This window comes from Gracilinanus agilis, chromosome 5 (assembly GCF_016433145.1).
Source record: "Gracilinanus agilis isolate LMUSP501 chromosome 5, AgileGrace, whole genome shotgun sequence".
Classification (NCBI taxonomy): domain Eukaryota; kingdom Metazoa; phylum Chordata; class Mammalia; order Didelphimorphia; family Didelphidae; genus Gracilinanus; species Gracilinanus agilis.
In genome coordinates, this window is record NC_058134.1 from 71,964,516 (window position 1) to 71,974,876 (window position 10,361).

Consider the following 10,361-nt stretch of genomic DNA (forward strand, 5'->3'; position numbering starts at 1 on the left):
ATATGAGGGGATTGGAAAGGGGGTTAGGTGAAGCTATGACTAACTACCTAGGACTGGAGTCAAAAAAGTTCCTTAGCCAACCTGGCTTCTGCCAGTTTTGACAGCTTGGCTAAGGACCTGAGGAAGAGGGCTTGAATTTGGGGTCTCACAAGTGTTCCAGAGATGTTATCAGGATACCAGGAACCAACTCCTCCACAGCCGATGATCCAAAGTAACCAGGTAGGGAGTGATGTGTGCAAACTGTCCACCATTTCACAGGCCACTTCCCTACTTAGAGTTGACTTGCAGGATTGATGTCTTCTGCCTTTTCAACCTTCACCACTCTCCAAGATCCCAGGTCAAAAGGCGACTGCAGATTATACTTCTGCTCTGAACCCCTCACAGCAAAGCAATCAGTTACTCAGCTCTCTCCTCCTACCCCTTGCATTCTATTCAGAATGTCCATTACTTCCAGCAAAGGCTTTTCCTAACATGCTTACCCAAATCTGCTTTTAAACTTTTATAGCCTATACCTATTACACCATATCAATAATCAAACTAACAGATCACATGATTATCTCAATAGATATAGAAAAAACCTTCAATAAAACACAACACACTCATTTCTATTAAAAATACTAGAAAGCATAGGAATAAAAAGGCCTTTTAAAAATAATAAGTAGTTATCTATCTAAAACCATCAGCAAATATCATCTGCAATGGGATAAGTTAGAAGCTTTTCCAATAAGATCAAGAGTGAAGCAAGGATGTCCCTTATCACAACTATTATTTAATATTGTACTAGAAATATTAGCTTTAGCAATAAGAAAAAGAAATTGAAGGAGTTAAAGTAGGCAATGAGAAAACTCAACTATTACTCTTTGTGGATGATATACTTTGAGAATCAACTAAAAAACCAATTGAAATAATTGATAACTTTCGCAAAGTTATAGGATACAAAATAAACCCACATAAAATCATCAGCATTTCTATATATTCCCAACAAAGTCCAGCAGTGTGAGTTAGAGAAATTCCATTCACAATCACTCTAGACCAGTGATGGGCAAACTATGGCCCGTGGGCCAGATGCAGCCCCCTGAAATTGGCACACAGCACTATTCCTAATCTGATGAATACGAGTAGGATACAATACAATGAAACTTCAAAAGAGTTGCCTTAGAAACAGACTGACAGATGAGCATTTCCTTTCCTTTGCCTCCCCTCTTTAAAAAGTTTGTCCATCACTGCTCCAGACAATATAAAATACTTGAGAATCTATTTGCCAAAACAGACATAGGAATTATATGAACACAATTACAAAACACTTTTCACACAAATAAAGTTAGATTTAAACAAATGGAAAAACATTAATTGCTCTTGGGTAGGCTGAGCTAATATAATAAAAATGACAACTCTACCTAAATTAATTTACTTGTTCACTGCCATACAAATCAAACTAGCAAAAATTATTTTATAGAACTAGAAGAAATAATAACAATTTATCTGGAAGAACAACGTATCAAAAATATCAAGGAAACTAATGGAAAAAAAATAAGGATTGTGGCACAGTAGTGTCAGATCTCAAACTGTACTATAAAACAGCAGTCATCAAAACAATCTGGTACTGGCTAAGAAATAGAGTGGTGGATCAGTTGAATAGATTACAGGCAAATGACTTTAGCAATCTTCTTTTTGATAAACCCAAAGATCCTAGATTTTAGGAAAAGCACTCACTATTTGTAAAAAACTGCTGGGAAAATTGGAAAACAGTACACTAAAAATTAGGAATAGATAATATCTCACATCATATACCAAGATAAGTTCAAAATGGATATATGATTTGTATATAAAGGGTGATATAAGTAAATCAGGGGAACATAGAATAGTTTGCCTGTCAGATCTAAGGATAAGGGAAGAATTTATGACCAAAAAAGAGATAGAGAACATTACAAGATATGAAATAAATAAATTTTAATATGTTAAACTTAAAAAACATTTGTACAAACAAAACCAATGAAACCAAGATTAGAAGGTAAACATCAAACTGAGGGAAAATTTTTATAACAATTTTTCTCTGACAGCGGGTTCATTTCTCAAATAAATCAAGAACTAAGTCAAATTTATAAGAATACAAAATCATTCCCCAATTGACAAATGGTCAAAGAATATGAATAAGCATTTTCAGATGAAGAAATCAAAGCTATCAATAATCATATGAAAAAGTGTTCTAAATCCCTCTTGATTAGAGAAATGAACATTAGAAAAACTCTGAGGCACCATGTCACACCTATCAAAATGGCCTATGTGACAATAAAGTGATAAATGTTGGAGGAGGTGTGGCAAAATTGGTGTACTAATGCACTGCTGGTGGAATTGTGAACTGATCCAATCATTCTGGAGGGCACTTTGGAATTATGCCCAAAGAGGTATAAAACAATATATACAGTTTGGTCCAGTAATACCACTACTAGATCTGTATCCCAAAGAGATAAAAAGAAAGGGGAAAGGACCTATTTGTTCTAAAATATTTATAATGGCTCTTTTTTTGTGGTAGCAAAGAATTAGAAATTGAAGGGATATCCATTAATGGGGAATGGCTGAACAAATTGTGGTATATGATGATGATGGAATACTTATTGTGCTGTAAGGAACGATGTGCAAGATCATCTCAGAAAGAGCTGGAAAGACCTACATGAATTGGTGCAGAGTGAAGTAAGCAGAACCAGGAGAACATTGTACACATTAACTGCAATATTATGGAATGATCAAATATGGTACTTAGGTACTCTTAACAATACAATGATCCAGGACAATTTGAGGGACTTATGATAAAGAATGCTATCCACCTCCAGAGAAAGAACTATTGGAGTCAGAATGCAGATCAAAGCATATCATTTTTAACTTGTTTATTTGGGCTTATGTTTTGAGTTTTGATTTTACATGATTACTTACTTGCAAAAATGAATAATATGGAAATGTTTTACATGTAATACATGCGTAACCCAGATTGAATCATTTGCCAACTCCAGAAAGGGGGAAGGAAGGGAAACAAGTTTGATCATATATTTTTAGAAAACTTAAGTGGATATTTGTTATTACATGTAATTGGTAAAAAAAAATAAGGTATGTGACTGAATATGCTTTATTATTTTTTAAAGTATTTTTTGAACACAGCAATATGGCATTTGGAAATCTAATTCTATGTTCAGTTTATTTGACACTTGATTTTAATGGTTGTTAAAAGAAACCTCACAAAGATATGTAGAACCATCTACCAATTATGAAAAGCTCTTATTAAAATTTGACTAGTGATCAGTCAGAGTAGTTTGTGGCACAGTGGGTAAGTCTTGAACTTGGAGTCAAGAAGTCTTAAATTTGACACTTTCCTCAGACTCTGCAGGACTCTAAAACCCTAAGCCTGTTTCCTTATCTATAAAATAAAGATAAGAATACCTGCTTGTTTTAAGAATCAACTGAGAGAATATATATGTAAAGTGCTTTGTTAGCCTTAAAATGCTATATAATATGCAATAGCTCTTATAATTATTAATTGTTCTTACAAACTACTCAGGTGTTGTATTTTTCTATTTTTCACAAATTGGTTCAAAAGCCACTGAATCTCTTCATTTAGATTTCATTTAGAAAGTTGTTTCCAAGTTTTGAAAGTGTGTATATGTGAGTTTTTTACAAGTGACATATCATCTTCAGAAACCCAGAAAGAAGAGATTAAGTATCTGGGAGAAGAAGAGAATCAATAACATCAAAGGCTGTGGAGGTCAAGATGGAGAATGACTGAGAAAAAGCCATTAGATTTGGCAATTAAGAGATCATTGACAATTTTAAAAGAATTTTAAAGACAATTTTAAAATTTAAAAAGAACCCCTTACTTAACTGAAGTTAAGTAAGGGGTCAAAGAAAACAAAGTTATGAATCTGAGAGATTAGAAGGCTAGTGGTCTCTTTTCAAAAATAGGGAAATTCAGAAGATGGGCTTCTGCTGTACAAATTGCAATCCAGCCAAGTCTGCTCATCTTACTTACTTACTTACTTAGCTTATTCTGGCCCTCCAAAAATGAAATTGCCAAGTGAGGACAGATCTTTCTCAACTCTACCTGTATAGCTGCTATACACGGTTTCAGTTTGCCTTAAAGGGTTGATTGCACAGAACAGGATGGCCATAAGAGGCCACATACAAGATTTGGGGAAGAGGGGAGCAGTGCTATAAGAGAATATTTGGAAGGGTTGTATAGTTGTATTGCTAATAAGTTCTGCAATTGTCTTTCCTGTGGGGGTAAGATTCAACCACCTTCTTATTCTATGATTAATTGGTTATCCTTGGAGTGATGTCATGGGCCTAGAAGCTAGCATTTTTTATTTACAACTAGGTGTTATTGGTTTGTAACTAGGACTTATTAAACAAGTGGTAACTGATAATTGAGTATGGTTAGAGGATGTGAGGGAAGGTATAAGAAGACTAAAAAAGGATGGTCATTTATTCCACCTTACCCTCGTTTTTTTAGAAAAGGAAACAGATCCAGAGGGGCTAAATGATTTGTCCAAAGTCATATAAATAATAAGTAGTGAAGAGGGATCTGAACTCAGGTCTTATAACTACAAATTCAGCACTCTTTCTTTCCATTGCAGTAAAAGGTGCTATGTTACATATCTATTTCTAATTTGTACCCAACCTCTTGCTCACTCTGCATAAAATAGTTACAGGACACAAAGGAAACCTTGCCCCTATTTCAGTAATATAGAAAAAAAGCAATGCTCCATTGCTGTGAGAATAAACATGCACACATAGTTCCTTCTATTTTTTCCTACCTGCCCAATGTCTGGTAAAGGTCTTAAGGCAAAGGAAATGGTGCAATGGAATTTAACCATTGGTAGTAGAGGAAAAAAATTGGCTCAAGAACCAAGTAATACATTTGTGATCTTAAAGAGCTCAGACATTCTAAGTAGTTGGTCTTAAAGTCTTAATTGATAAAAAGAATGAATTCATGTACTAGGAAAAGCCTACCTGTGGCCCTGACAGATTCCTTTGCCAACACACTTCTCCCATTTTGGGGTGATCATAGATCAAATATATCAAATAGATCAAAGCCACTACAGCTTTTCCATTCTGTCAGGATACAGATCTCATGACTCCTAGGAGAGGAAGAGGCTCTTCAGGGACTAGATGACACCTTTAAATACTGAACTAAAGGTATCACATAAGATGTTGCACTTGTCTCACCAAGCTGTGGGGATCCAAAGTCTTTGGCACTGGATTTCTAATGGATTCTTAATCTACTTGATGCAATGCCTTTAGAAATCCCATAAGCTATTTCTTTTTTTGAAGATTAGCTTCATTTATTATAACACAAATCTTAGCATAAAGCAGTCACATTGCCCCAGGCACATACAAGCCATTCTCTATCTTCCCTTCCAGTTCTGAAACTAAAATCAAATCAATTCTGTCAGTGATCCTGGGGACAGAGGGTCTGACCTCTCCCTTAAGACCTCAGTTCTCACTCCTATTACTTTTAAAACCTAAGAGCCACCAAATATGTCTCCCATGTTAGACTGTAAGCTCCTTCGGGATGAGTACTGCCTTCACTTGTATTTCTGTATCTCCTGTGCTTAGCACAAAGTGTTTAATAAATAAATTTAATAAATAAAAAGAGGGGTTTTTAAAAGTAGAATTATGAAGTATACTGAGGGACTTAAAAGTGCCACAGTTTCTGGAGAGCCTGAAAATTGACACAATACCTGGCTTTCCAGGACTAAAAAAATTGCCTTTAACAAGGAAAAACATCAAATTTGACACAAAATTAACTCTGGAAAATTTAACAATGAAACAAAATGGTTAAAGCAACACTTGTTTCTAAGTTGAGATTTTTTTAAAGTTATTGGTAATATGAAAAGTGACATAAAAATCTGACTATTTAGGATCATGCTGGATGGTGTAGGGAAGAGTATTTGAAGCCAAGTGTTCTTTCCTTCTTGGCCAAAATTGAGAACCACTAAAAAGTGGTTTAAAATTACAAGCTGTAAAACCCTGTCCAATTCCAAAATGCAAAACTACTTCTGAAATGTAGAGGGAAAACAGAAAACCTACAGAAAGAAGCAACTTACCCCCATTCACCTGGGGGTGGCCAATACAAGGAAAGAATCCCATACTCAACAAAGGAAGGAATTCTAGATCATCTCTGACTACCTGGGTGACCATATTGTCTCCCTTGGTTTTGGTTCCTTCTGTCTCCTCCAGCTCTAAAGTAATGACCCAATAATCTAATCCAACCTCCTCATTTTACCACTGAGGAGACTGAGGACAAGTAAGGTGAAATACAATTTGTACTGAACTTCTTTTCCCTCCAGAGTCAGTAAATTGAGATATAGCTCCTGTAAAATCAATTAATCAATGATTCAAAAATGACAGTTTCCCCTGGATTTTGACTTTTTTTAAAATGTTGTCTATTCTAGTTTTGATCAAAGAAAATAGGGCATATTTTGAATAGACTTCTTTTCTGATCAGAGGTGGAAGGTAGTGAGGGGGTGGGATGAAATTATTTGCAAACACTCATTATTATACATAAATAATAATGCTAAATAGTACATAACAATTTAAGGAGGTTTGAAAGAGCTTTACATGTTACTTCATTGATCCTTACCATAACCTCATGAAGTAGGTGTTATTATACCCATTTTATAGATGAGGAAACTGAAGCACAGAAAGGTTACATAATTTGTCTAGGGTTACATAGCTGGGAAGTGTCTGAGGCAGGGATTCAAATTCTGGTCTTCCTGCCTCCAGACCCAGCACTCTGCCCACTGTGCATGAAAATGATACAGGATACTTAAAAACAAAAAAAAATTTGGTACCTCTCCAATTTGACAAACATTTAGTGAGGGCTCACTAAGCAATCGATTTAAGCCTTTCTTAGCAATCCTCTGAGAAGTCTAGAGCTCACTCCTCTTGCTTCTTCTTTCTCAGCAGACAGAACCAAGGCAGCCCTGCTGGGTTAAGTTGCCCCCTCCTAGTGCTTCATTTCTCTGGGCCCAGACCCAGAACTTTTGGCTATTAGGCTAGAGGCTGCAGCTGAGCCTGAAGAGCTATGAAGTGACCTTCCTCTCATCCCCTCGACCTCTCACCTCAATAAAGAGAAACCAATCTGAGTTGAATGAGCTGCTCAGATGCATCAGGAGCTATTTAAGGATCTGACTGTCAGAAATTAAACAAAAAAAGTAGTCTTGAATAAGAGGAGGGATATTGAGACAAGTAAGTGCCCCTAATGGTTGGTGTTCATTTTCTTCCTGAGGCAATGAGAACTGAAGGGACTTGTCTGTAGTAACACCACTAGCAATCAATCATCAGAAATTAAAGACTTGATATCCCAAATCGGCTCTCTAGCCACCTTGCCATGCTGCCCCTCTCTGGTCCATACAGACCTGAAGGCCATCTCTGGGTAGATAAACAGTGGCTTTCTTGATATAAAGCTCCTTCCGTGAGTTGGAGCTCAGGAGTGATGAGAATTATGGGAATCTCAAGCCAGGTAGGAAAGAAGGGTGGCATGGTTATCTAACAGGGAAGTTATTTTGAAGCGACTGGAGACTGGCTGATTCCTCAAGGAAGCAGGTGCCCGACTCCACCTAGGGAAAAGAATGGCATGGCCAAGACTCAGAAGTTGTAAATATTCCTCTGTCAGGACACTGGGCAGAGATTGTGGAGCCTAGGTCTCTAGGGTGGGTCTGTAGACTCATTACCTTTCCAAGTATGCTTAAGATTCTTCCTGGGACTAGTTTAATCCAGGGAGTGTGATTGGGCACAGGAAGCTAAGAAATTGCCATTTCTACTACACTTGGTGCAGCATGGACCCTGAAACTGGCATTGTAGGAAATCTCCAGTATTTCTGAGAAAATAATTAAGGGAGAGATTTAAAATAGGCCAGATTCTAGGGAGAGAAAAGTTGGGCAATGAATCATCAAATATCCCATAAAATTAAACAAGTTAGATAGTTACATTTACTATCAAAAAGGGCTCCAGCACCCTTTATAGAGGCTTTCAGAGCCAGTTACATAGGATATTAACAGCAAGGGGGAAAAGAAAGACTAATCCAATAAAATGTAGTTTCTTAAATTCAAATAATCTAATTGGTCTTTTGGGACCCTACAAATACTAACTCAAGTAAAAAGATTGAGAACTACAAACTATTATTGTATTGCCGTATTTTAAAGTACAGTGAATAATCTGAAGTTTCTTGTTTCCTGTGCCACCTCCCTCACTCTGCCCAACCCCTCCGCCCCCAGCTCCCTATTTTTAAAGTTACTGCATTTTAAAATTCCTAGTTTCTGGGGAAAATTTTTTTATTTCAGTTGCTCTTGTTCAAAATTACCTGCAACCAAGTGGTTTATGATTAAACAGTACTCTAAAAGAAAGGGCCCTGGGCTGGAATCAGAAGAGCTGGGGTCAAATTCTAGCTCTACTGCTCATCAGCTGGGTGAGTCTGGGTAAATGACTTGGCTTCTCTAGACTCAGTCCCTTCATCTATAACATGAGACATTAGACTAGGAAATCTATAAAGTCCTTTGCAGCCCTAATGCCATGAGTTAGAAATACTGAGATAAAGGAAGCAATTTACTTAACACATTCAATGCGCTGCCTGAATTTCTTATGACACCCACTGCAAAGGAAAACTCTATGCTTCTATGAGAACCATCTGGAACACAGATGTAGAGCCAGAGGCTATCTAGGTCAACATTCTCATTTTACAGATAAGAAAACTAAGGTTTTACAGGATAGAGATGTTAGGTGATTTGCCCAAGGTCACTCAATAAGTGACAGGCACAGGATTCAAAAATAACTGCCCTGATCCCAGTTCCAATGCTCCCCCCCCAAATCTACCATGCTATCCCCTAAAACATCACAATCTATAACATCACAAACAGATCTAACTAGGAGTGAATGACTTATCGAAGAAAATACCTAACATAACTAAGCAGAAATTTTCTTTAAACGAATCTACTCTAACCTTATTCTATCTGTTGGAAATAGCCACATGCAGAACTCCTATAGAATGGATGAAATTAAGAAGATTTAAGTAGCATCATTCTCTGTCAATGATAGCTGGCTGTCTGGTTTGATCAATCTGTCATACCTATAATGAATACCTGTAGATACTACCATCATTCCAGCATACGTTTCTGATGTCTGCTGAGAAAGGACAACTTGTTGGTCCAGTTTTTCTCAGTAGGGTTTGTATGCTCAAAAACACCACCTGCAGAAGTGCTTTGGGTGGTTGTTCAAAGCTCCCAGAATGAGAAACAAAGGATGGATAATCTAAAACATGCCCTTTCATTTTGCACATTAAAATGAATTATTCTGTCTTGGTCTTTGCTATTACCCTTTACTCCCAAATAGCACTTGAAAAAACTTGGTATCAAATATCACAGGCAAAAGAAGGAGTTTGAGAAAGATGAAAATCTAGTTAATGGGGTAAACAGAGATGCTTAGGTTTCAGTGTTAAAGCACCATCAACAGAAATTTACCCAAACTTTGAGATGCACTGAAAAAGTTGAGGTTCCTGCTATGGTTAAAATAGCAGCATTCTGAGTCCAATCTAAAATCAAATTACTAAGTTTAAAAAACAGAACAGATAGCTTGGAATCTAATATCTGGAATATATTCTTACAGATGAATAGTTATTTCAATTACAGATGTGTTTAACTTCACACAGATGATGGCTGTGAAAAACTGTAAGGAAAATGAACTTTTAAAAAATCAAACTATTTTTTAATTGACATAATTTTGGGGAAATTTTATATTTTTCATGAATTCCTTTTGCAGTTATTTCTGACATTTTAACCTTCAAAACTTTTTTCTAGCTTCTCAATTGTAGTCAATTATCCATCCATAGGCACAAACTTACTAGGCTAAGCTAAGGATACTTTTGCAAAATAAGACATTTTCATGTTCTATGAATGTAGAAATATGGACATGAGCAACCTCTAACCCACCTGCTTTGCAAGTGCACACTGCTGTATATAAGTTTCCTTAAAGAAAGTTCAATGTGCCTAGCATATTCAGAAAAGCTCTCTCAATGCTGAGACAATCAAGGAATTGACAAAGAGAAAGCCAAGTAGGCACCTAGTACTGCCCACTGTGTTCAGGACAGGAGTTTTTGTAAAACTTGTCTAAATAGACTTCATACAACCAAATACAGGCTTTCCTTCTGGAGCCATCAATGCTAGAACAAATAACAAAATCATCAGATGGGCTCCAAGCTACAGGGAACATTTTGGGTTCCTCTGTCTTTGAACTCTGCCCTGTTAACTCCCCTTTCAAGTTCCTTATTCTCCTCCTAATGACTGTTATAAAGTCTGGCATACAGGACCATCAAATTC

General features: G+C 36.6%; 1 protein-coding gene across 1 annotated transcript in view; it reads right to left on the bottom strand.

Moving 5' to 3' along the window:
• The window catches only part of ZNF438 (zinc finger protein 438), a 29,788-nt gene extending 23,599 nt beyond the window's left edge, over positions 1-6,189 (bottom strand). Inside the window, exon 1 of the mRNA XM_044678708.1 lies at positions 6,096-6,189. Within this exon, the coding sequence (XP_044534643.1) occupies positions 6,096-6,189 (94 nt within the window). The remainder of the gene's footprint in view (positions 1-6,095) is intronic.
• Positions 6,190-10,361: the final 4,172 nt, after the last annotated feature.